At 38.0% G+C, this 27,859-nt stretch overlaps 1 protein-coding gene across 2 annotated transcripts in view; it reads left to right on the forward strand.

Moving 5' to 3' along the window:
• RAD51AP1 (RAD51 associated protein 1) overlaps positions 1–27,859 on the forward strand; it is a 32,575-nt gene that overhangs the window by 3,475 nt on the left and 1,241 nt on the right. For both annotated transcript variants that reach the window (XM_054577944.1, XM_054577943.1), the window contains 6 exons: positions 61–202; positions 5,124–5,227; positions 12,994–13,080; positions 13,594–13,743; positions 22,680–22,838; positions 26,248–26,397. In XM_054577944.1, the coding sequence (XP_054433919.1) occupies positions 61–202; positions 5,124–5,227; positions 12,994–13,080; positions 13,594–13,743; positions 22,680–22,838; positions 26,248–26,397 (792 nt within the window). The remainder of the gene's footprint in view (positions 1–60; positions 203–5,123; positions 5,228–12,993; positions 13,081–13,593; positions 13,744–22,679; positions 22,839–26,247; positions 26,398–27,859) is intronic.

Here is a 27,859-nt window from a genome sequence, read left to right on the forward strand (position 1 = left end):
TTTCTTACTTAGAAAAAGCAATTTTATATATTCTTTTGTTTTTAATTCACACATAAATAGATGATTTTGTTTCTGCAACTGGACCTTTAAATAAGAAATCCAGAACAACACCAAAGGAGTTAAAACTAGAAAAACCAAAACCTAAATTAAAAAATCTCCAAAAAGAAGACACCCTATTACAAGAGAAAACTCCTAAAAAAAGGTGAGAGGTAAGACATACAGTAAATATATGACATTGTATGTTAATTTAAAAGACAAACAGCACTGGCTGGATGGCTCAGTCGATTGGAGCATCATCCCTTACTTACACCAGCTAGTTTGCTGGTTTGATTCCTGGCCAAGACACATACCTAGGTTGTGGGTTTGACCCCTGGTCAGGGTATGAACAGGAGGCAACCAATGGATGTTGCTCTCTCTTTCTCTCTCATTCTCCCTCCTTTCCCTCCATCTCCCCCTTCCTTTCTCTCTTAAAAAAAAAAATCAATAAACATATCCTCTGGTGAGTATTAAAAATTAATTAATTAACTAATTAAAAAAGAAACAGATTTGGACTTTTGGTTTAAATGTGAGCTTGAGTAGAGTCATGGGTGTGATTTTATTTAGTGCTTATAAGAGAACGGGGTTGTACCATTAATCCCCTTTTGGCTTCAAAAAGAAATTCACAAACATGTAAGGAAATATCCATTTAAATATTAAGACAATTATACTTACAGAGTTTTAAAACTATAGCTTACTTTTACAGGCCTCTGTACCTGTCTCTCTGAACCCCTCAAGTCTTATAAAAGTACAGTTTTCTTAAAAATTACATTTGTAAGAACAGTTTAATAACATTTAAAAATGTGTGTTTTCTGCAAATAAGATATTTTCTCTTTATATTGTTAAGACATGTCCAGCAGTGAGAAAATTCTGCAGTTTCTAGACTGACCCTGGAATTCCATCAGTTAGCAGCAAGAGAGAAGACAGGGTGAGAGAGGTCCTGAGAGGCCCAAAAGTTGCAGTATGCAGAGGAGATGGGCAGGAGGGGAGTATTAACAAATGGAACATGGAGCACGTGATGGTTTTACTGCTACAAGTTTGAGAAAAGTTAATTAGCAATAAGACACTGCCCTGGCTGGTGTGCCTCAGTGGACTGAGAGTCCGCCTGCAGACTGAAAGGTTGGCGGTTTGATTCCTGGTCAGGGCACAGGCCTGGGTTGTGGCCCTGGTCCTCAGCTGGGGGCGTGCGAGAGGCAACCGATCACTGTATCTCTTGCGCATTGATGTTTCTCTCCCTCTCTTTCTTCCTTCCTCTTCTCTAAAAATAAATAAATATTTTTTTTAAAAAAAAACAAAGACACTTAGCTCATGTCATTCTCTATTTTTTCTCTGTTTTATTTCTGTTTTTGAGCTTCTTGGACAACTTTTTAAGTATAGTGAAAAAAAACAACCCACAAATGGGAGAAAATATTTGCAAATCTTGTAATTGATGAGGGGCTTATATTTAGAATATTTAAAGAACTCTTACAACTCAACAACAAAAAAGATTAATAACCCAATTTAAAAATAGGGCAAAAGATTTGAGTAGACATTTCTCCAGAAAAAGATACGCAAATGGCCAATAAGCACATGAAAAGATGCCCAAATCCTTAGCCATCAGGGAAATGCAAATCAATACCACAGTGAGATAATATGTCATATCCATTAGGACAGCCATAATAAGAAAAGACAGTAACAAGTGTTAAGAAGGATAGGGAGGAATTAGAACCTTCATACATTGTTGCTGGGAATGTAAAATGGTACAACTACATTGGAAGACAAAGTAGTAGTTCTTCAAAATGTTAAACACAGAGTTGTATGACCCAGCCTAGATATATGAGGGGGGACCCCAAAAAACCTGGAATTATCTTCTGAAGGGCAGGCCACTTGTAGTATAGGCTTCCCCTGCTAGGTGAGTGTTCTAGAAACCCATCTATATCGGTGTACCAGCTGGTGTTGTTGTGCATTTGGCTTCAGTGAATTTTTTTTTGTGAAGACTCTTGATGTGTTTGCCCATTTCAAGATGGATGATTTATGAGCTCACTTGCCCGTGTCATGCTGAGTGTTCAGCAGTTTTTGACCCAGAACAACATGACCCCCATGCCCTGCCCTTCCTATTCACCTGATCTTGTCCCAAGCGATTTTTTTTGTTTGTTTGTTTCCCTGGATGAAGAAAGTCCTCAAAGAGAAACGTTTGCCAATGTGGAAGAGGTAAAACAAAAAATGGCAGAAGCATTAAAAGGCATGAAAATTGAAGAGTTCAAAAACTGTTCTGAGCAATGAAAAAAACATCTCTATAGTGTATTACATCAAATTGGGAGTACTTTGAAGGTGACTGACGTTTAAACATGTAAGAATAAATACACAATTTTTTATAAATAAGTTCTGGTTTTGTCCCTCCTTGTATACCCAAGAAAAATGAAAACCCATGTCCACACAAAAACCTGTATGTGAATATAGCAGCATTATTCAGAATAGCTACAAAATGGAAGCAATCCAAACGGCTGTCAACTGATGAAAAGGCAACATGGCATATCCATACAGTGGAATATTATTTAGCAACAAAAATACATGAAGTTCTGATATATACTACAGCATGGATGAACCTTGAAAATATGCTGATAGGAAGAATCTAGGTACAAAAGGCCACATATTTTATGATTGCATTAATGCAAAGTGTCCACAATAATCAAGTCCATAGGAAGAGAAAGTAGATTAGTGGTTGCCAGATGCTGGGTAGTGGTAAATGAGGAGTAAATAGTAATGGATCCAGATCTTCTCTTTTGGGGTGATAAAAAAGTTGTGATGATTTCAAAGCTCTGAATATTCTAAAAACTGCTGAATTGTGCACTTTAAAAGGATAAATTTTATACTATGTGAATTATATCAATAAAGTTGCTATTTTTTTCCTGTATATTACCACACCCAGTCTCCTTTATTTTTTTCATTTTCATTGAATTTATTGGGGTGACACTGGCTAACAAAATTATACAGATTTCAGATGCATAATTCTACAACACGTCATCTGTTCAATGTATTGTATGTTCACCACCCCAAGTCAACTTTTCATCCATCACCATTTATCCCCCCCATACCCTCCTTCATCATTGCCCCTTCCTGCACTCTACTTCAGCAATCACCATACTGCTCACCTTGTCCATGAGTTTTTTTCTTTTCTTTTTTGCTCAATCCCTCCACCCCCAAACACAGTCCCCCCTTCCCTGACAGCTGTCAGCATGCTCTCTATAAGACCATCTATTTTGCTTTAGTACAGTTCATTAGATTCCACATATGAGTGAAATCGTATGATATTGGTCTTTCTATGACTGGCTTATTTCCCTTAGCATAATATTCTCAGGTAACATATATGCTGTTGTGAAGGATAAGATTTCCTCCTCCTTTATAGTCAACTAGTGTTCCATTGTGTACATGTAGCACAGCTTTTTATCCACTCATCTACAAATGGACACTTGGGCTGCTTCCGAATCTCGGCTACTTTAAATAACACTGCAATGAACAAAGAGGCGCATATATTCTTTTCGAAATAGCATTTTGGAACTATTAATAAATTCCTAGAAGTGGTATCTTGAGTCACAAGGCAGTTCCTATTTCAATTTTTTGAGATAACTCCATACTGCTTCCCATAGTGGCTGTACCAATCTGCATTCCCGCACCAGTGCACAAATGTTCCCTTTTCTCCACATCTTCACCGACACTTGTTGTTTGTTGATTTATTGATGATTGTCATTCTTACAGGTGTGAGCTGATATCTTAACGTGGTTTTAATTTGCATTTCTCTGATGATAGTGACATTGAATATCTTTTCATGTCTCTATTGGCCATCTGTATGTCCTCTTTGTAGAAGTGTCTATTCAGGTCTTTAGCCCATCTTTTAATTGGATTATTTGTTTTCTGAGTTGTATAAGTTCTTTATAAATTTTGGATATTAACTTCTTATCAGATGTATATTGATGAATATGTTCTCCCATTCAGTGGGTTGTTTTTTCATTTTCTTGATTTCCTTTGCTGTGCAAAAATATTTTAGTTTGATGTAGTCCCATTTGTTTATTTTTTCTTTTGTTTTCCTTGCCCAAGGAGATATATCAGGAAAAAAAATATTGCTATGAGATATGTCTGAGACTTTACTGCCTGTGTTTTCTTCTAGGATTTTTTATGGTTTCAAGTCTAACATTTACGTCTTTAATACTTTTTGAGTTCATTTTTGTGTTTGATATAAGAAAGTGGTCTAGTTTTATTTTTTTGCATGTTATCTGTCCTATGTTTCCAACACCATTTATTGAATAGACTGTTTTTACTTCATTGTATGTTTTTGCTGTCCTGTCAAATATTAATTGACCATAAAATCATGTGTTTCTATGCTGTCTGTTCTGTTCCATTGATCTGTATGTCTGTTTTTATGACAGTAAAAGTAAGAAACTAAATCATTCAAGGTACATTTTAGAATTTCCTCCTTTTTGCAACCTTTCCTTATCTGTTTTTGATTCCCTCTTACATACCATAGCTCTTTTCACCACCTTGAATAGGAGTCTTAATTTCTTTTTGTGGGATGAGTATGTCCTACCCTCCTCAGTAGTTGAAGACTCGATAGTATTTTTGTATCCTATCTAATGCAGCATCTCATACACAGTAAGTACCTAGTGAAATGTTTGTTAAAGTCTAGATTGGGAGGAGCAAATGTAAAAGTTTTTTAAATTAAATATAAGACCTATGATAGCTGTCTGAGGAGGTGTGGGTGAAATCAAGGATGGTTTCTAAGTGGAGGTCATCTTTGAGCCAAGTCTTTATTCTAGGTTGAGCAGGTGCTTCCCACCTGGGTGGAACTGGTGGTAGGGACAAACATTACAGTGAAGGGAATAGTAAGTGCATCAACACATGCTGCTCCTGTTTCAAATCTCTTACACTAGATGTAACATGACATTGTGACATTATAGAAGTCATACTCAAAGGTCAAAACTGATTATGATGATTGTTTAACATTTTCATGAGGTTAGCAACTCTTAAATGGTAATTCGGGAAATTCTCAAATTTTTCTGTTTAATTAGATTGAACATTTAAAAAACTCATTATTATTTGTATGTCTACACTAGGATCGCTTTAGATGACAAGCTCTACCAGAGAGACTTAGAGGTTGCGCTGGCATTATCAGTGAAGGAACTTCCAACAGTAACCATTGATTTGGAGGAGTCTCAAGGTAAAAGTAACTATTTTCTATGTATTTATCTCTATAACCTTCTCATTGATTTTGTAATCATTTCTTTGGATGAGTCTTCACAGAGGAAAAAATAATATTTTAATACTTTGGACTATAAAGAGTGCAATTTGCAGAGAGTATAATTAGATTTAGTTGTTTATGCTGTTGCCCAAATCTCAAACATACATATATACATATATACATACAACTCTGTTTAACACCCAAAGTAAACTTGAGGTGGACTATGAGCTTAGATGTTCAAATTACATCCTTATATACAATGAAAATTTCATTTTTTTTGATCAAATGAATTGATCTATACAATCCTAACAATCTACCTCTTTCTCTCAAAATTCAAATTAGTTAAATATGACCTAATGGTAATTTTTATTATTTACAAAGGTCAAAGGTATTAATGTAGCTAGCAAGCTCAGTAGACTTAAGGAATCTATAGTTTCTGGATATCTCTGTATTTTTCTCCTTTGATTTTTCTGGCAGCTGTCACAGATGCCAATATTGATATTCTGGGGAGGAAGAAGTCATTACTGCTGGAAAACACTTTGAATTCTAAAATGCTTCTTTTAAAACGTTATATTTTATTAATTCTGCTATTACAGTTATCCCAGTTGTTCCCTTTCCCTCCCTGTAGCCTCTCTGCTCCCCCGCACAACCCCATTCCCTCAGACAATCCACACGCCGTAGTCCATGTCCATGGGTCATTCATATTTGCTCTTTGGCTACTTTGTTTCCTGTGCTGTACTTTTACCTCCCCATGACTATTCTGTAACTACCAATTTGTACTTCTTAATCCCTTCACCTTTATTGCCTATCCTGCCACCCTCTCCCTTCTGGCTAACATCAAAATTTTCTCTGAATCTATGATCCTGTTTCTGTTCAGCTTGTTTATTTTGGTTTTCAGATTCAATTGTTGTTAGATATATATTTGTTGCCATTTTATTCTTCATAGTTTTTATATTCTTAAGGAAAACCCTTTAATAGTTCATGTAATGCTGGTTTGTTGGTGAAGTACTCCTTTAGCGTTTTCTTGTCTGGGAAGCTTTTTATCTGTTCTTTGATTCTAAATGATAGGTCTGCTGGGTAGAGTAATCTTGGTTGTAGGTCCTTGTCTTTCATGATTTTTTGAATATTCCTTTCCAGCCTCTTCTAGCCTGTAAAGTTTCTTTTGAGACATCTGCTGACAGTCTTATGGGACTCTCTTGTAGGTAACTAACTTCTTTTCTCTTGCTGTTTTTAAGAATTTCTCTTTGTATTTGACCTTTGGTATTTTAATTATGATGTGTCTTGCAGTGGGCCTCTTTGCATCCACCTTGTTTGGGAGTCTCTGTGCTTCCTAGATTTGCATGTCTGTTTCCTTCACCAAGTTAGGGAAGTTTTCTTTCATTATTTTTTCAAATAGACTTCCAATTTCTTGCTCTTTCCCTTCTTCTTCTGGCACCCTATTATGCGAATGTTGGAAGGCTTGAAGTTGTCCCAGAGGCTCCTTACACTATCCTCATTTTTCTGCATTCTTTTTCCAGTTAGCAATAATTGCACCTCAGATAAAACTCATTGCATATGATACAGCCACTGTGCAAAGCCAGATCATTTTTTCTTCCTGTTCTGGTTGGGTGTTTTCTGTTTTCTTATATTCCAAATTGTTGATTTTATTCTCAGTTTCATGTGCTCTACGGTTGATTCCCTGTAAACTATTCTTTATTTTAATTAGTGTATCCTTCGTTCGTGGCTGTTTCTTTTATGAATTCCATGCCCTTTTTTATGCTGTTGAAGTTCTTACTAAGTTCACTGAACAGTCTTATAACCACTGTTTTGAACAATGCGTATAGTAGCTTGTCTTCTATTTCTTGGAGTTTTGTTCTGTTCTTTCATTTGGGCCATATTTCTTTGTCTTCTCATTTTGGAAGCCTCTCTGTGTTTCTTTCTATGTATTAGATAGAGCTGCTATGTATCCCAGGCTTGGCAGACTGGCCTAACAATGTAGAAGGGGTCCCATGGGGTTCAGTGGCACAGCTTCCGCTATTACCCAAGCTGGGTATTTGAAGTGTGCCCACTGAATGGGCTATGTACACCCTCCTATTATAGTTGAGCCTTGATTGCTGTTGGCACATCCAAGGTCAGCCACCACCTCTGTTCTGTCTGGGTTCACACAGCATAAGCTACGAAGTGATTTGCAGATGGCTGCTACTTTTGAAATCGGAAAAGCCAGTGTTCGTGCTGCCTGTCACTTACCAGACCTAATAAGCAGACACAGGGATTGAATGTTTATGGGCCCTTTATTCAGATGGCCAGGATCTGAGAAGACGGTAGGTTTGTAATTAATATACTAACAGACCATCTTAAATTCCATTTTAAGCTGACCCTTTTTTAAAGGAAAAGTATAGGTAAGGGGTTTGGAATTCAGGGGAAAAGTTAATCAGATAAAATCTGCAGCATTCTTTCATCTGTGTCCTTGGCTGCATTCCCTCACCTGTGTTCTGGGCCATGATCTTGATCTGTGTCCTGGGAAGTGGGCGTCTTACCCTGGAGCACAATGGCTCAGATGCCATCTCCATTGCTTGCAGCCCTCCTGAGGCACAAAGGTAGAACTGCTGTGGTCTCCTGGAGTCAAGGTGGATCATACCTCCAGTTCCTAAAACAATAGCTTTTTATATACATTGGTTACTAAGCTTATTAACTATTACCTGAAACTAAAATTTTTCCAACATTTGAGTCCCTCATCATGCCCCCACTGCTAGTTTAAACTATCTTATTTCTATGAGATCAGTTTCATATGGAAGTACTCATTTTGTTGTTGAGCACTTATCTTAGCATTAGACTGTCTGGTAGGGGGCTTAGGAATACATTTAATTGCAGATCCACATAAGGGAGCTCATTGTATGCAACAACAAGCTATGATGAAGCACAGAACAATTTTAAGCACAATTGTTAAGAAGTTGCACACTCTCCAGCTTGGGCAACATTAGTGACTTTTAAGGAGAAGATTTCCTTGTCCTTTAGAATTACCACAGGCTCCCAATTATAAATATCAGAGTAGGTCATTTCCTTATTGATATGCTTAAACACAGTATAATTTCCAAGGCTTTCCAGAGAAGTACGAACTCCTATAAAACATGTATTGAAAGTTTGTTTAACATAAGTTCCTCCTGCAAGACAAAATTCAGAGATGTTTAAAACATTTTTGCTAAATATATCCAAATATTTTTATCTCATTTGAAAGGAACAGGTTCTCTATAACATAGGATTAAACAAAAACATAAGTCATTGTTTTCGAAAGATGACTTTCAGGTCCTGAGGTTCGGCAGTCCATTGTTTGTCCAGTGATTTCTTTACTCTGGTGTGATGAATCCAAGGTTTTAGTTCTGCCAACTTCACCATGGTGGGTGTGGTGAGGAGTACGTCCCAAGGTTAAGTCCACCTTTCTTCTAGTTGGCTTACTGGAGATGCTGTTGTCCAAGTCTTGAGTAGCACCTTATCTCCAGGCTCAAAGGAGTGTAGTGAACCTGTAAGGGAGAGGTCTCTAATATAAGCAAGATCATTAATTACAGCCAAGGTCTGACTTAAATGTACATTTTCTTTACCTTTACTTCTTGATCTGTATACATATATCCCACTTCAAGGAGCCACCCTTATCCAGAGCAGAGCAATAGGTAAAACTTAATCCCAGTGGACACGAGTTTCTTGGCACAGTTTGGCTTTATTTTTCTTCAAGATGTGATTCATTTTTTCTACCTTCCTAGAAGCCTGAGGTCTCTGTGCCATGTGGAGTCTCTACTTGATTCCTAAAAATTTACTAACCTGTGTAATTTCTGAAACAAAAGCAGGTCCATTATCGCTCTGGATGCTGCTGGGTAGGCCAAAGTAAGGAATTATTTTCTTCATTAAGTCTTTCAGCTATCTCAAGGATTTATCCATTCTAGTAGATAGGCTTTTACCCATCCTGAAAAAGTTTTGACAAAGACCAGCAAATATTTCCACCCATGGATCCTTGGCATCTGGGTAAAGTCTATTTGCCAGTCCTCAAATGGGTTCTGTCCTTGGTATATTTTCCCTTCTTTCTTTTGGTGGGGATCTGTCTTGGGGTTGTCCTTCTGGCACATACCACATCTAGCAATTATTTTTGTATTGCTTTGGAAATTCTAGGACCTGTGATCCACAGTTTAATATGCACGGTTAATGAGTCCCTTACATAGTGAGCGGCCTCATGCAAATGCTACATGACTGACTCTACTTAATGTTCAGAAAGCAGTGTTGACTCCTTTCTTACTCTTTCTCTATCCACTGTCAGCTTCTTAAAAACCCCAGCTCTCAGCTTTCTCTTACGTCTGCGGTCAAGTATTCAGTGTCAAATTGTGATGAGTCTAGAACAGGTATCAAAGGCATTATAAACTTTCCCTTAGCAGCCTCTTTTCCTGCTTGATCAGCCAGATTGTTTCCTCTAGCTACTTCAGTGTTCTCTTTCTGATGCCCTGGGCAATGTATAACTGCCACCTGTAAAGGTACCTGGACGGCCTCTAATAATTATAAAATTTCTGCTACATGCTTAATCTCCTTTTTATTGGAGGCTAACAGTTCTTTTTCATTCCAGATGGAATCATGTAATTGCAAAATTAGGAAAGCTTACTTTGAGTCAGTGTACACATTCACTCTCTTTTCGTGTGACAATTCCAGTGCCCTTGTCAATGTAATCAGTTCAGCTTTCTGAGCAGAGGTCCCTGCAAGCACGGCCTTGACCTCTACTATTCCTTCAAGAATCACAGCTGCATACCCAGCCTTTCTGTTTCCTATGTCCATATAACTCCTTCCATCTGCATGTAGAGTCCAGTCTCCCTCTTTTAGAAGATGGCCCTGTAAATCAATTCTGCTAGAATAAGCTTCTTCAGTTATCTCAGTGCAGTCATCTATTAGCGCAGCGGAGTTAGGCTCCAGGAGAAGGGAGGCAGGATTTAACTTACTTACAGTTCTGAGGGAGACGTTGGGATTGTCAGGAAGAATGGCTTGGCAACTGCCCCTTCTTTCAGCGGTGGGCCACAAATTTCCCTTTTGCTCCTGCAGGCTCAACACTTGCAGGGGTGCATAAATAGTGATAGGCTGTCCCAATGAAAACTTTCAGCTTCCTTTAAGAGCTCACAGGTGGCTGCTATAGCTCTCAAGCAGGCTGGCCACCCCTAGACAGTATGATCTAGTTTCCTTGACAAGCATGTGAAGGGTTGCGAAATGTCACTAAGCATTTGGGTTAGGACTCCTAGGGCAATGCCCTGTCTTTCAGAACATGCAATTGAGAGGGCTGTGGTAGGTTTGGAAGCCCCAAGGCTGGTGCAGAAGCCAGGTGCGCCTTCAGGGACTCAAAAGCCTGAGTGCACTCCTTTGTGCATTCTAAAGGGATATATTCTGGTCTTTTCAGAGTTTTTCCCGTTTAACAGATCTGATGTAGAGAATGGAGTATGTGCCCATAATATCCAGCAGGCTGGCCCTCTGGCCCTGCTCCTACTGGAAGTTTTTGCAAGGGTATTGCCCTGTCCTGGCAGGGGCTTTTTCTTCACCAAATTTGGTTCCCTGATGGGCTCAGCACAACGGAAACAGTTCAGGCTCTCTTTCCCCAGTTCCCTCAGCCAAGCAAGGAGGAAGGTCCCCCAGGGCTGGAGGGGCCCTGGGAACCCTGACTGTGCTCACAGCAGCCGTAATTTCTAGATCTTCCTGGGCCCTCTCTTCTGAGCTTCTGCTGTCTTTCCCAGGCAAATTTCCTTTTTCTCTGGACAATTAATCTATTTCCCTTTAATCCTGCATCCTCATTGTGTAAACTCACAAAAGTTTCTAGGTAAGGCATTTTGCCCCACTTCGACAATCTTTGACAGAACAACTCTAGTTACAGTTTAATACAGTAATTTAAAGACGCATTCAGCAGCTAGCACTCCCCTGAGTCTAGATTATACATACATAAGCCAAACAGTATTACAATAAAAACCACTTTCTTTTTAGTCATAGGTTTATAAGCATATTTCCTGAAATGGAGGCTTTTCCCGCATTTTACCAGACAAAGCTCTGTAATGTTACAAAAACCAGAAGGCACCTTAATTAAACCAGAAGGCATCTGAATTCCTGATGATCTAAGCTGTGACCCCGGATTGTAATCTGAACCAGAAAGTGCAGTGATTCAATCAAAAAGTGAATACAACAGGAGGTGCTGAGAGTAGGATAAGGAGAGTCCCCAAGTAAAATCACTTGGCAGCTGCTAGGGAGTCTCCACATCTGCCCCCAGGGCCCCCGCGTCCAGGCAGTCAGTCAATGGGACTCCCTGCCAAATACCCAGACTTACCGGAGAGTTCCAAAGTCTGTTATAGCGAGGAGTCACCAGAATACGAAACCGGAAAAGTCAGTGTTTGTGCTGCCTGTCACCTACCAGACTCAATAAGCAGAGGCAGGGATTGAATCTTTATGGGCGCTTTATTCAGGTGGCCGGGATCTGAGAAGATGGTGGGTTTGTACCCTAACAGACCATCTTAAATTCCATTTTAAGCTGACCCTTTTTTTAAGGAGAAGAAAATTGTAGGTAAGGGAATTGGAATTCAGGGAAAAAGTTGATGAGATAAAAACCTGCAGCATTCTCTCACCTGTGTCCTGGACTGCATTCTCTCAGTTGTATCCTGGGCCATGGTCTTGACCAATTGTCCTGGACGGTGGTCTTTACCTGTTCCCTGGGCAGTGGGCATCTCTCCCTGCAGCACAATGGCTCACATACCATCTCAATTGCTTGCAGCCCACCTGAGGCACAAAGGTGGAACTGCTTGTAATTTTTGATGTGGTTGTGCAAGGAAGTGAGCTGTGTTTACCTACACCTCCATCTTAAAATGCTTTGTGGATTAAATTGTTTTGATTTAACTTCCCTTATGTTGGAGGATATTTTTAGCTCATTAGTTTATGTATGGGTATAGATTTTTTTAAATCAGTATTGCCTACTATATGAAAATAAATGAGACAGTGTTGTTTAGGGTGCCTTTTAGTAATCAGGAATCAAAGAAACTTAAAAAAGTGAATTGTTATATATCAAAATTAAAAAAGTGAAATTCAGCTTTTCTCCTATAAGAGATTGTAGACTGTATAGCAGGATTTTCTTGGAAGTACAACTTGTCATAGAATAATATACTTTATAGCTGGGATTTTTGTTTCCCTTTCTTTTTGTAAAAGAAAGGAGGGGGGAAGAAGGGAAGGAAGGAAGCTATAGCTGGGATTTAACAGCACAAGTTATCATAACCTAAGTTGTCTTAAAGTACTTTAGATCATTTTAGGGTTATTATAATGGGTTATTATAATAGGGTTATAATAGGGTTATTATAAATTTCTTTCCTACATAGAGACAACAGTTAATAGTTATTGACTGTTTCCTTTGTACTAGGCACTACAATATGCAATTTCCACTTATGACTGATGTTTAGTCCCCCACAATAACCTCATTTAAACTCCACATTATTTTTATCTCCATATTATAGGTGAGGAGAAGATAAGCAACTTTCCTTTGGTCACATAGCCAATTTAAGTGTTAGAGCCTAAATTTGAACTTTAATTTAATTAACTCTGGTTTCAGACCCCAAATGCCTAACACTATAATAGCCTCTCCAAGTAAAGTGCTAGTTTGAGCTTGGATCATTTCTATATATATCTGCACGCTATTACACTTAGCACTACTCTTCCTATTTCTAGACATTGGTTGATTAAGGTATCTTTTTTTTTTCGTACATCTTCATTATATTTAGGCAATGAAAAACGTGGCAATAGTGAAACAGAAATGATGGATAAGCCTCCCCATATCTCCAATTGCAGTGTAGCCAGTGATTATTTAGGTAAGTTTTTTATAGTAATAATAATATCTATTTATTACAACAGTGCTATTTTTCTAACTTGTATTTAAATTCCAGCAACTGTAGCTAGAATCAGGATTCTTAATTTTGTCAAGGTTCTCTTAACCTCTCTTCTTTGTTTCTCTCTGTTTTGGCTTTCTTTTTTACTGTAGACCCAATTTGTTTCCTGGTGAAGGTCAGAAGTACCCATGGCCTCTAATCAGTAGCAGCTGACCCCTGAAGAAAGGGGCTGTATCTCCCCAGCTCTAGTATGAAAATTCTTGGAGAAAGATTCTCTCATTTTGGGACATAGACTTATTCTTAAACCAGACAGTGTTGCCAGGAGACAGATGTATTATAATTGGCCCAGATTGGGCTCTGTGGCGTATCACTAGAAGCAGGGGGAAGATGAAGCTGGGCAAATAAAAACAACAAATGTAATAGGAGTCTACTCTCAGTTCTTTAAATATTACCATCACAAAAAGTGTTCCATTGAATTTTATGCCTCCCCTGAAGATCTGGACAAGATTACTGAGGAAGATGATTCCCGTGGTGCTCAAGGGAAAAGAAAAGCAGCATCTAAAGCGCTGGTACAGCAGAGAAGGATTCTTCTGGAGGGCAGTGATGGTGACAGTGCTCATGGCTCCGAACCAGACTTTGAAACTGGTAAGTTTTATCCTACCTCAAAATTAATTTTATGGAAATTCAGTAAAAAGTTCTTGGAGACCATTAATATATGCAAAGCGCTGTGTTAAATGCTACTTGAGGAATACACAGGACAGTTAAATTCAACTATAGCATTTGGGGGAAAAGCTTTATCTGGAGGTGACCTGTAAGCCATGCGTTGAAAAATGAGTAACATTTAAGCAAACTATAGGGGTAAAATCGCATTTCTGTCTGATAGGCATAAACAGTGAGGCCTGCAGGGAAGAACGTTGTAGAAAAGGCTTGAGAGGCAGGCAGGCAGGCACTGGATCATGGAGTGTCTCAGACCCATTCTAAGAAGTGTACACTTTTTTCTGTGAGTAATAGAAATTCATGAAATAATTTGGATAGAAGTGATATGAAATCTGTATTTTATTATGATAGTTGTTTTCAGACTCATTCAGAAATTAGGGTAAATGGGAGGCATAGTGACCTTGACAGTATATTATGACCTATTAATTAAAAATTAAAATGAATAATTCCGTAAATTTATCCCAAATCAGATGCTATGTTTTGATAGATATTAATGTGCTATTGACAAACAATAACAGATTTGTTCATCAACATTTATTCCACAAATATTTGAGAACCAATTATGTGTACTATATTCTAAACATTAGGGATACAGCAGTGAATAAAACAGAGATCCCCTAAGGAGCTTAAATTTGAGTGAGGGGACTTGGACAAGAATCAAATATGGTAAGTTCTCCCTTAAAGCAAGATGATGTACAAAAAAAACCCAATTTTACCATAGACTAACTGATACAAATGAGAGTTAAGTTTCTACAGCATCTCACATTATAACAAAATGACGTTGCACACAAGTAAAATTCTGTTATTTGAGGACCTGCTGTATAAAATATGTCAAGTGTCATCATGGAAGAGCTATGAGGAAGAGGAAAGCCGAGAAGAGCCCAGAAGTCTTCCTTTTTAACCAATTCCTGCCCCTCCACATGACAGGTGATCCCAAGGCATAAAAGGAAGAGGGGCGTACCTATCGTCCATGGATCTTACTTTGAGAAGCACTAATATAAGTGGCTCACCAAAAAGTAGAAGCCAGTGAAAGATAATACCCTCAAGAAGCATAGCAGAGCGTGGGCTAAATGCTTGCCGACTTAAGGTTACTTAATACCGAAAAAAAAACCCAAAAACCCAATTTAATCAAAATAACTCCTTGGCAGTTTCAGTGTCTTTTTCAAGGGTAATAATTATAACACACTAGAATGTTATTATCATTATTTGATGAATGCCTGTCAGGAAAATCAGTAAACAATTCTGACATAAATTACAAGACTACTTAGCACACTAATGAAATTAATAAAGGATCAAAATGTTTGCTATGTATATGGAAGTGAAATCACTTGCTTTGCTTGTTGGATTTATGGAATTTGTGGGTTATGTTTCCAGAGGAAGATATTTAAAAAGAGTACCATTATGTTATTTGCATTCCAACTTCAGTTATGAAAATCATGATTTGGATAGCGACTTTAAATTTGTCCCTCTACTCTTAAATATATATATATAAACTTAACTCTTACTTGTATCAGTTAGTCTATGATAAAATTGTACATTTTTTTGTACATCATTTTGCTTTAAGGGAGAACTTACCATATTTGATTATTGTCCATGTCCCCTCAAATTTAAGCTCCTTAAGGGATCTCTGTTTTATTCACGACTGTATCCCTACTGTCTAAAATATAGTGCATATAATAGGTACTCAAATATTTGTGGAATAAATGTTAATGAACCAGTCTGTTATTATTTGTCAATAGCATGTTAAAATCTATATATTTTAATATATATATTTTTCATCTTCACCTGAGGATATATTTATTGATTTGAGAGAGAGAGAGAGAGAAACATTAATGTGGGAGAGAAAACATCCATCCGGAGATTGAACCTGCAACCTGGTATGTGCCCTGACTGGGAATCAAACCTGCGAACTTGGTATATGGGATGATTCTCCAATCAACTGAGCCACCCGGCCAGGGCATCCCTCTGCTCTTAAAAGTAAATAGTTAAGGACTTCAATTGACATTTCTGCAACGGCAATACACAAATGACCAAAAAGCATATGAAAATACGCTCAATATCACTAATCAGTAGAGAAATACAAATCAAAACCACAGTGAGCTTTCACTTCACAGTCATTAGGATGTTAAAAAACAGAAAATAGCAAGTGTTGGTGAGGATGTGGAGAAATTAGAATCCTTGTGCGCTGTTGGTGGGGATGTAAAGTGACACAACTGCTATGCAAAACAGTATGGGGTTACTCAAAAAATAAATAGAACTTTTGTATAATCTAGCATTTCCACATCTGGGTATATATCTAAAAGAATTGAAAGCAGGGTCTCAAATATTTGCACACCCATAGCAGGCTTATTAACAGTAGCCTAGATGTGCAAGCAACCCAAATAACCATTGATGATGAACGCACCAACAAAATGTATGTACGCACAATGGAATATTATTCAGCCTTAAAAAGGAAGGAAATCCTGTTACATGCTACACCTTGGATGAACCCTGAAGACTTTATGTAAATGAAATAAGCCAGTCACTAAAGACAAATACTGTGATTCCACTTACATGAGGTATCTAAATGTCCAATTCATAGAAACAGGAAGTAGAATGGTGACTAGCAGTGACTGGGGAGAAGAAATGGGGAGTTGTTTACTAGGTACTGAATCTCTGTTTTGCAAGATATAAAAGTGCTGGAGGACTGTTGCACAAGATGTGAATATACATAGTTAGCACTACTGATCTGTACACTTAAAAATGGTTAAGATAGTACATTTTATGTTCCAGTTTTTTACCACAATTTTAAAAAATTTTTAAAGGAAATAATCACTTAAAAAAGTAAAAAGCCTGGTTCCAGGTTGTTTTCTTTCTCAAATCTGCATAAGCAAATATTTTTTCAATGAAATAAGAATCATAGTTTTGAGTTCTGTACTGTTGAACAGTGAGTTAGGACGTAGAAAACACGCAAAATAGAAAAGAAAATATTTGTTGAAATATGAGTGCTTCTGAAGTTATGCTGGATATGAGGACTGCAAATAATATTTATAACTGAAAATTATTCTTCCTTAAATTCAAGACCTGTAGTTGTTTGGGGAAAATGTGGTTGTCAAATGGTGATTTTACTGCGAACACTGATAGTAAGTGTTGTTATAACTATAACTAGGACAATACTCACAATGGGAAGCCAATATGATAAAAATTATTTGTCAGTTAATGGAATGTTTGAGTTATTGGATGTTAGACTGGTTAAGACTTTGGGAGAAAATGATGCTAGTGGTTTTTGTAGTAATAGACACTTAAAAATTCTTGGGTTCTGTTTTGCCAGATGCAAAAATTCTGATCTTCTTGCATCACTTGTAGACTAAAATGACTGCTTCTTCTCAAGAGCTTTATAAGCTGATTTTGGGGGGGGTTCCCTATTTCATTTTATGGCTTCCACCAAACTACAATTGCAGCTCTTTTTCCTTTTTAAAACACCTGTGATCCAGCCCTGACAAGCAGGCCTTCAACCCTCACAGGAAGCTAGCTTACTAGCTGAGGGGGTGATAACTGCCATCTAAGCTGTGTTGTGGATATACAACCTAAGCTTTAAGCAAGTTTTTTTCATTGCCTCTCTTAACTTTCTGACTCCTTTTTTGTCCCCCAGCTCAAGAATACAGGAGCCTTACACTATCTTGTAGACCTTAATCTACTCTAGCCAAGCCTGTTTTACCTTAAGTTGAAATACATAGTCCTCCTTGTTTATTTAGTGTACTTTAAGTTGCAATACAATCAGTTTATTTTCATTCACCCTAAGTCTAGAATGACCAACAACTCTCCAAACTCCTCAGAATTGATTTTTATTATACTTGAATGTGCAACTGGTATCATTCAGATAACCAGAAGGGTTTTTTTCTTTTGTTTTTTGGGTTCTTTTTTGAAGGAGCATTCTTTTCTTTAGGTGACAGGTCAGATTATTTCCTCTTGCATTGGCTCACCCTAGATGAAAGTGAAAATTGGAGCGAACATAAGACTTTTCTTGACGACATCTAATGATTTCCAGAATCTATAACCAAAGTGCTGGGCCTTCCATATTTTCTAATCTGATATGCTTATTACTTGGGATTCTGGGATCTACATCTTCCCACCTCCAAATTATTTAACTGCTTTCTCAGTTGACTGATGAAGATCAGTTGGATCCCATCTTTAGATAAGCTTGCTCAGTAGAGTTATACCCAGCTCCTACTCTTTATTCTCTCCAGCCAAGAAAAGAACACATGCAGTACCAGAACTGTTGGATACCCAGAAAGTTTTGTCCTCCTATATTTTACATTCTAAACTTTTGGAGAAACTTCTCCCCTACTTGCCATCCCCCTGAACCTAGATACTCTAGGGACTCCAGCAATAATTGCTTGATTTTGCAAGGTACTATTTATAATGGCCTTTAAGCCATCTGCTGACCTTATATGGTTAATTCTATATAACTCAGTAACCGTTGTGCGAATATGTGAGTTGATTACTCTTATATTTTTAAAAAATTATGTTTTGTGGAAAGAATGATAGAATAAGGAAATTGTACTTTGAAGATCATAATGACCATTGTTAATTTAGGCAAAGATCATCAATGGAAGGCTGATGAGGATCTTTACAGTGGAGAATTCAGGCTGGCCTAAACTGAACCAACAAAGAGCGGGACAACCACATACAGTATGCTTTCTGATATAATATAATACGATATACAGAGTAGCACCTATGAAGTGTATTCTTACAAAAAAATAATAAAAATAAGGTGAGCCTGATTCTTATTGAGTCCTGAGAATATTCCAGCTCATAGAAAATGCAGGAATAAATTAAATGACACCATGAGGAAGAAAATAGACAAATACAGAATGTGGGACATTTTATAGGACAACTGACTTAATTATTTCAACAAGTCAAAAACATGGGGTGACAGGGAGAGGATTTTTGTTTTATAGTAAAAGTGATTAATATGAACTGGATAGAAGATGATGCCAAGAAACTATTATTAACATTGTTAGATATGATAATGACATTGTTTTGCTTTTTCTTTTTTAAGTAATTTTTTATCACACTCATTTTTTTTTTTTAAAGATTTTTATTTATTTTCAGACAAAGGGGAAAGGACGGAGAAGGAGGGAGAGAAATATCAATGTGTGGTCCCCTCTCACACGTCCCCTATGAGGGATCTGGCCTGCAACCCAGGCATGTGCCCTGACTGGGAATTGAACACACTACTCTTTGGTTGGCAGGCTGGCGCTCAATCCACTGAGCCACACCAGCCAGGGCCATTGTTTTGCTTTCTTTAAAAGTCCATGATTTTTAGAGATGCATTCTGAAGTATATAGGAATGTAGTAACGTGATGCCTCAGGTTTAATGTACTCCGAGAAGGGAAGGGAGGAGAAAAGAAGAAAAGGGAGGTAGATAAATACATCAAAATATTGAGGATTGTTGGATAGTTTATTACCTACTGTTATGTATGTTTGAGATTTTTCATATATTTTTGTCTTCTTCTGTAAAATATATTTCACACAGATAGGTAGGCAGATGTTATATACGATGGGCATAACAGTGGTTATCTCTGAGTGGTGAGATCAGGGCATGGACCTTCTTTTTGCTTAACTATCAAGTGTTCTCCATACTTTTTCCAGAACAGCTGTGCCTACTTAACCTTATATCTCTGGCTTAAATCATCCCATGCAGCAGAGAAAAGTTTGTGGGGAATCAGAAGTGTGTCGCAAATGAAATCATAAAGCATTATCTGTTAAGATTGTTGTGGTATGGTTAATCTCTACTCAATTCCCAATGTATTTCTGTTCTAGAATGTTGAAGTTTATGTGATTAAGGGAAGATGTACTGTTATTAATACCATCAAGGTTGTCATTGTAAAAAGGTAGCTAATGTTATATCCTAACATTCTTCTTAAAAGTTACTGAGTTAAACTGGTAAAATCAGAAGTAAAGATTACTAGTGGGAAATCATAACGATAATAGTAAGAGAAAAGAATTCTATTTTGCTTGCTGTATGACAGGTGTTATTCCACATGCTTTACCTATATTAACTCATTTAATCCACACAACAGCCCTGTGATGTAGGTTTTACGATTATCCCCACTTTATACATAGGAAACTGAGACACAGTACAGTGAGCAAGCAACCTGTCAGAGGTCGCACAATATGTAGATGGAGGGGCTAGGATTCAAACTCAGGCACCATGCTCTCCATAACTGCATTGTTTCAAATGGGAAATGGCTAAGCACAATGATAAACAAGAATCTTGGTTGGTGTGAGACTTTTGGTCAAGATGGCAGTGTAGGCAGAAATGGCTCGCCTCTTCATACAACCACATCAAAATTACAGCTAAAATTGTAATTTTGAACAACCATCACTCAGAACTGTCAGAAATGGAGTTGAACGGAAGTCTGACAACTATGGAATTAAATAAACCACATCTATCCAGACTGGTGGTAGGGGCACAGACATAGAAAGGGCTTGTCCCACACTCAAGTGTGGTGGATAAAAATTCAGGAGGTATATCTTGGGAGAGAGGAGTCTCAACCTGACAACAGGCCCCCCAGCCCAGGGTTCCAGTGCCAGGAAGATAATTCCCCACAACTTTTGGCTGAAAAATACAGTGGATATTGAGTTGGTGGAAGAAACTTCTGGAGCCCCAAGCAGTTCCTCTTAAAGAATCAACACACAGACCAACTACTCAAACTCACTCCTTCAGACTTTCAGAGCTCCAGCATCAGGTCAGCAGCTTGAAAGGCACCAGTGGCATACTGGACGAAACTGAAGTGCCTGGCTCAAGGTGAATAGAGGACATTGTCCCTTTTCTAAATCCTCCCCTGCACAGAGCCACCAAGCCAGCAAGCTGGTACCACAATGGAGACTCCATCAACCTGGCTAACACTGTTTGACCTGCCTTGGAGAGGCCCAGAGACTTACCCCACCCAAGCTGCTTTTCCATATGAATGGCTGGTCTTGGCTTATGGTTCACAACTTCCTAAATCCTCTCAAACAAGCAACAGCTGGCCTCAGTGAGCCCTAGGCATGGCACTACAGCGGCCAGCCTAGATTCAGAGTTTGGCTTTGCCTAGGAATCTCCAAGCCCAGCAAAGTAGCAGCCATCTCAGATTGCTTTATAGGTTAGGCAGGGTGGTCCCAGGCAAAACACAGTTGGGGGTTGACTTGGGTGGCCTGTACCACCCAGGGAAACTCCGGGGCCTGCAAACCCAGTAGACAGCTACAAACCACACTGGAACACCACCACCCTGCCCCTGAACATCTGATCCTCCAAGGAGGGCAAAGGTTGGTGGTCAGTGGTTACAGCCAGTTCTTGCAGCTGACTGGCTTGGGTAAATCCTGCCCATTGTCCTGCCAACAGCATACAAGGCTCAACTACAGGAGGAGGGTGTACCTCGAGTACCCAGCTTTGATAATAGGGGAGGCTGTGCCACTGGACCCTATGGGACACCTCCTACATTAGGTCATGCTACCAAGACACAGAGTCAAAACAGCTCTACATAATACCTAGAAACAAACACAGGGAGGCTCCCAAAACAAAGAGGCAAAGAAACATGGCCCAAATGAAAGAACAGACTCAAACTCCAGAAAAAGAACTAAACAAAATGCAGATAAGCAATCTATCACATGCAGAGTGCAAAACACTCAGAAACAAAAGATAAACTGAGTGAAATAAAGAACAATTTACAGGGAAAAAGCAGTAGAGTGGATGAAGCCAAGAATCAAATCAATGATTTAGAACATAAGGAAGCAAAAAACCAATCAGAACAACAAGAAGGAAAAAGAATCCCCCCAAATGAGGATAACATAAGCAGCCTTTGGAACAACTTCAAGCATTTCAACATTCGCATCATACGGATTCCAAAAGGAGAAGAGCAGGAGTAAGAAATTGGAAACCTATTTGGAAAAATAATGAAAGAAAACTTCCCTAATTGGGTAAAGGAGATAAACATGCAAGTCGAGGAAGCACAGAGAGTCCCAAATAAGGTGGATGCAAAGAAGCCCACTCCAACACACATCATAATTAAAATGCCAAAAGTTAAAAATAAAGAGGGAATCTTAAAAGTGGCAAGAGAAAGGAAAAGAAGTCAGTTCCTACAGGGGCATTCCCAAAAGACTGTCAGCTGATTTCCCAGAAGAAACTTTGCAGGCTGGGAGGGGTTGGCAAGAAATATTCAAAGTCATGAAAAACAGGGACCTACAGCCAAGATTGCTCTACCCAGCAAAGCTATCATTTAGAATCGAAGGGCAGATAAAGAGCTCCCTAGACAAGAAAAAACTAAAGGAGTACATCATCACCAAACCATTATTATATGAAATGTTAAAGGGACTTATTTAAGAAAAAAAAGAATGTCAAAACTATGAACAATAAAGTGGCAAAAATACATACCTATCAATGATAGAATCTAAAAAACAAACTAAGCAAACAAGAACAGAGACGGTTCATGGATACGGAGAGGGTTTCGATGGTTGCCAGCTTGAAGTGGGGGTGTGGGGGAATGTGTGAAGAGGTGAGAGGATTAAGAAGTACAAATAGGTAGTTACAGAATAGCCATGGGGATAAAAAGTACAGTATAGGAAATGGAGTAGCCCAAGAACTACATGTATAACCCATGGACATGAACAATGGTGGGGGGTTGCCTGCAAGAGTGTGGGGTGCTGGATGGAGGGGGAAAAGGGGGAAAAGTCAGGACAACTAATAGCATAATCAATAAAATATAATTTCAAAAAAGAATACAATAATTAATAAAAATACAAGAATAAAGAGAAGCTGGTGCAAGACCTGTAGATAAAGTCAAGGCCATAAAAGCCTAACTTTTTATTGCAAAGATAAAGTGTATAATCTTTTGTTTTAGGTGAAGACTCTGAGGATGATTCCGATTTTAGTGAGGGGGAAGATAATGATGAAGACTTCACTGTAAAAAAAAGTAAAGAAATAAAAAAGAAAGAGGTGAAGGTTAAATCCCCAGTTGCAAAGAAAGTGAAGAAACCAAAATCCAAATGTAATGCATTAGGTAAGCTTATTTCAAAAACACTTAACTTTGTAAAGAAAATGTATTTGGTTTATTTAATGGGTTTTTCTTATCTTTGCCTTTGTTCTCCTTAAAAGTTTGCCTGTGTTCATTTCTAGTTAAAATACATAAAAGTAAACAGGGCGGGGGTGGGGAAGGGAGAACAGCAAACAAGACTACTAAGCTCCACTACAAATCTAGCACTTTCTATATATACCTCCCTTTAGCACTGACAGCCGCCCTCTGAGATAGCTGTTATCACCTGCATTTCACAGTGAAAAAACTGAGACTCGGGGAGGTTAAATAATTTGTTGGAATTCTTCAAACTAATAAGAGAGAGACTGGGATTTGCACCCAGGTTTGTCCATTCAGGGCCAAACTCTACCCACTGGACCACATTTTCTCCAGACAGTTAAACAGGCAACTTGGCATGATTCTCATTTCTTGTTTTCATGCTTGATTAATCTTTGATTTGAGAACCGTTTTGCCACATGTTTAGAACCTTTTTGTTTTTTTCAAAACAAAGTCCATTAAAAACCATTTTTATAATAAAACTTTAGCAATTTGTGACAGTTTGAACATAGAATACCTGTTTATTCTGTAAAAGAAGTTAGGATATTTTTAACTCATAATATATGATAGATCATTATACCATGTAACTTTCATTAACTTGAATAGTTTCATTTACTGATAAATATATATATATTTATGTCTTATTTGCTTAATATACATGCTTTTTAAAACTAAAATTTCCATTATTCAGACTCCATTTATTAATGGTGGAAATTGCTCTTATCTTAAATAGCATGATGTTGAGTACTTGCTAAGAAATAAGAATTGTGTACTGATTAAGTCATAGTCTTCTCTCCACTGTATTCTGAATTGATGAGGTTTTAATTATTGTTTTTTCAATTGATAGATTGGTTTGTTTTCCAGAAAATACATTTCAAATGTAGGAGTTTTTAGAGATAAAGTTGTGTATTAGTTTCCAATTGCTGCTGTAAAAAATTACCACAGACTTAGTGGCTTAAAACACCACAATGTATTGTTTTACAGTTCTGCAGATCACAAGTTAAAATTGGTTCTCCCTGGGGTAAAATCAGCTTATCAGTAGGCTGTGTTCCTTCGTGGAGGCTTTAGGGGAAATCCATTTTCCTGCCTTTTCCAGCTTCTAGAGGCTGCCTGCGCGCCTTGACTAGATGCCCACTTCCAGCCGGAGCTGGCAATGGCAGGGACTTGTTCACATCCCACTGCTCTCACTCTCATGCCCTGCTTCTCACTTTCACTTATACGGACCCTTGTGAGAACATTGGCCCCACACAGATAATCCAAGGACATCTCCCCACCTCCAGATGCTTAACTTAAAGGCACCTGCTAAGTCCCTTGGCTGTGTAAGGTAACACATGCACATGTTCTGGGAATTAGGATATAGACATTTTTGAAGGCCATTTTTCTGCCTACCACAACCAGCTAACATGAGAAAGTCATTAACAGTATGACTGCATTTTATGTTTTTTTAGATGTTTGTGCTTCCTCCCCAAGACACTAAAGACACTAATGTCCCCCAAGACATTAAAAATAAAATGTTAGTTCCCAAGTTGTAATTTACTCTATAAAGTCTTCGATATACTTTGGAATAAGCTGCTTCACAAGGAATTTTAATATATAATATTAGAAGTATAATTTAACTCCTAAGTAATGGGATAAAGAAATAGAAAAGATGGATTATATTTCTAGTTCTACTAATAATGTACTGAGTAGCCTTTGAGAGTTTCCCATCTGGCACATGTTATAATTTTTTCCTTGGTGGAGAAAATGTTTAAGACTTGTGCTGTTTAATGTGGTAGCCACTAGTCACTTGTAGCTATATTACATTTAAGTTAATTAAAGTTAAGTAAATTTAAAGGTCAATTCTTTGGTTTTGCTAGCCACATTTCAAGTGCTCAATAACAATATGTGGCTAGTGCCTATCACATTGGACAGCACAAAATATACATTTCCATCATTGCAGAAAAGCTTCTGTTGAACAGTGCTGATCTAGGGAATATGTGTTAACATTAAGAAGACTGTATAGTTAAAATTTTCACATTCATATGCATTTAGATATCCCTTAGGTAACTCAAAACAAGCATAATATGAAAGTAAATTTATATTCCACCTCTCTTCCTCCCTTTATTTTCCACCCCCCTCCCCCCCCCCCCCCGATAAAAAAGAACAACAAAAAACCCAAGCTGATTCCCATTCTTGTGTTTGTTCTCTGGGTTCATGCACCATCAAGCAGTGTACCCCTGACAGGAACTTTCAAGTCATGATTATTTCATCTCCATCACCACCTCCCCCCATCTAATTACTAAAACATGTCTAATCTGCTGTTTTTTCCCTCCTTCTCCCCCTTAGTTCAGGCCCTTATCACCTCTCTCACCTGGACTACCATAAGAGCTTTCTCAGAGAGGTCTAGTTGCCATACACTACCATCAGAAAGATGTTTTCAAAATGCAAGTATTCCTGAGAGAAATTATTGCATGACTCCTTCATTGGCATGCAAGCTCTCCATCAATGATTTGCATTGTGTCTATATCTCTCACCTTTCCAATCCTTGCCATTCTGGCTACAGCCATACTGAACCAGTAGCTGGTCCTGGAACTTGCTGCATCCTCTAGCTTTGCTCTTACTCCCTCTGCCTGGAAAACTTCCTCTAGCTCACCTTTAGCTTCCAGCCTTGATTTGTTTCAAATTAATCTCACCCGCCTCCCCGTGACTTCTAAACCTTTGCAGATATATACACAGAGTAGAGGGTTCCTTCCGACTGTGCGTACCTCCAGAGTCTCTCTCTCTCATCATGATTCTCATCATGAGAGTCATATCTCTCTCATCACTCTGCATTAAACACATCTCTTTATTTGACGCCCTTTCACTGTAGTCCAGTGACTGGAACATAGAAATTCTGTGGGAGCAGGATCCATGAGTTATGCTCTTTGTAACCCTAGAACCTAATATGTTGTCCACGGACATATACTGATGAGACACCATTGTATAATGTTTAGAAGGATAAACTTTGGAGTTAGACATGGTTCCTAATCCTGGTTACAACATTTACTAGAGATCAAACTACAGGCAGTTTGCTTAACCTCTCTGTTTCCTTCTCTGACAGTGAAGATTGTAATATCTTTATCAGAGTTGCTCTAAGGGCTAAAGATACAATATTCTTACTACACTGCCTATCATATAAATGCTCATAAAAGATGGCTGTGCTTAGGCTCTCAATAAATGTTTATTGATTTTAATAAGAGTTTTTCAAAATGATATTGCCTCTTTAATATTTATAAGATTATGTAACTATAACTTTTACACATACATGCTAGGTTTAATCTTCATCTAAGACAAACTCTTTTATGTGTATTTTTCAAATAAGTGACTTCAGTAGACTCTGCTCCAGCTGCTGTCATATCAAAACCTCAGTCTTCACCAAAAAAGGTTTCTCGTTCTTCAGAGGCTTCTAGGAAACCATTGCAAATATGCAGTCCTTCAGCTGAAATCAAGAGACCTAAGTGGGTCCCACCAGGTATGGTATATTTATTGATCAAGGGCAGGGGCTTGGAAAATTATTGCTGGTAGATTGTTTTCCTAGTTGTAAATGTTATACATATTATTACATTTTCTTCAAAACCAAGGTTTTGCATTTTTTTAATCACTCCCTCATATTGAGCATTCAGATTATTAGTTTTTTAATGTTATAAATGAGGTTGCAATAAGCACAAACAACCTTATTTTAGAAGTCTATGGTCACATCCTGATTATTTTCTTAAGATAAATTCCTGGTAGGAGAATTACAGAGTCAAAGAGTATCAGCATTTAAGATTCCTGATAAATGTTTTTGGCAACAAATCTGTTTGCTCAAAACCTTCTTACCTCCATAGTCCACCTGGAGCATCAGGGCCTACGCATGGAAATGCCAGCATTTGACAAATGCCCTAGCAAACTCAGCCTCCAGCTCATACAAACTCTTCTTTTTTCCCTTTTGTTCCACAGCCAGTTCTCACTGATGCTTCAAAAATTCTTGGATCTTCACACTACTTGACGTTACGAAAACCCTAATCCAGCCCTGTTCATTTTATACTCAAACTATTGGTGACTTGCTTCCTAACTAATTCTGTGTCCACTTTGCCTTGTCCAGTCATTAATTGCTCCTTAAACACAGAGCCTCTCTGCATACAGTTCCGTTTTTCTAGTATGCCTTTCTTCATGTGTCCCCTCTCCTCTGAGTTGCCAAGTCTGCTCAGGTTTACTTTACTTCTTTTCAGTCACATTTCTTGATTGGTCCACAGAGGTCACTCCTGTAGGCGTCACTAGTAGTAATAGACAGATTTAGGCCCGAGACATGATTATTTAATTTCTGTGCCTTTATTTCAGCTGAAATATTAGGTACTGTATAGTCTTTAAAGTCTTTTCTGGTTTAAAAAGTCTAAGATTTTAATGGGGACTTAAAAGTATTTTGGAGAAGGAAAGGAGGTTGTTACTGAATTAATGATGCCACGTCATTTAAGTCCTTAGTGTATTTCTGAGAATAATTAGTGATTCCCCAACAAAAAGAATTTAAAAGAAATGATATAATGACTGAAAACTTAAAGGTAGCATAATCAAAAAGATAAAAAGGAAATAAAGGAATGATATGGAATGGATGGATAAAGAGTTAATATCATAAAACACAAAGTATTCACAGAGTCATTGTATGGAAGAGTAGGGTCAGTAATGGGAGGGAATTGGGCCCAGGTCATAAACTTGAGTAACTGGGGGTTGTTTGACTTGCGATCTCATGCCCTTTGAAAGGAATCAGCTGTTGCTCAGTTCCACGTAATTGTTTACATGCAGGATTATTGGCTTGTTATTTCCAGGTCTGATTTTTTCTTCAAGAGAAGCTAGGAGTCTAGAATTTTTTTAATGTGAAATCTCCTAGTTTTTAAAATTTGACTGTTTTTTTAACATCGTGTGGACCAAACAATATACCTGAGAGCTAGATTTTAACC

Source organism: Pteronotus mesoamericanus, unplaced genomic scaffold (assembly GCF_021234165.1).
Source record: "Pteronotus mesoamericanus isolate MK-2021 breed Mesoamerican mustached bat unplaced genomic scaffold, CSHL_Meso_final contig_468, whole genome shotgun sequence".
Classification (NCBI taxonomy): Eukaryota; Metazoa; Chordata; class Mammalia; order Chiroptera; family Mormoopidae; genus Pteronotus; species Pteronotus mesoamericanus.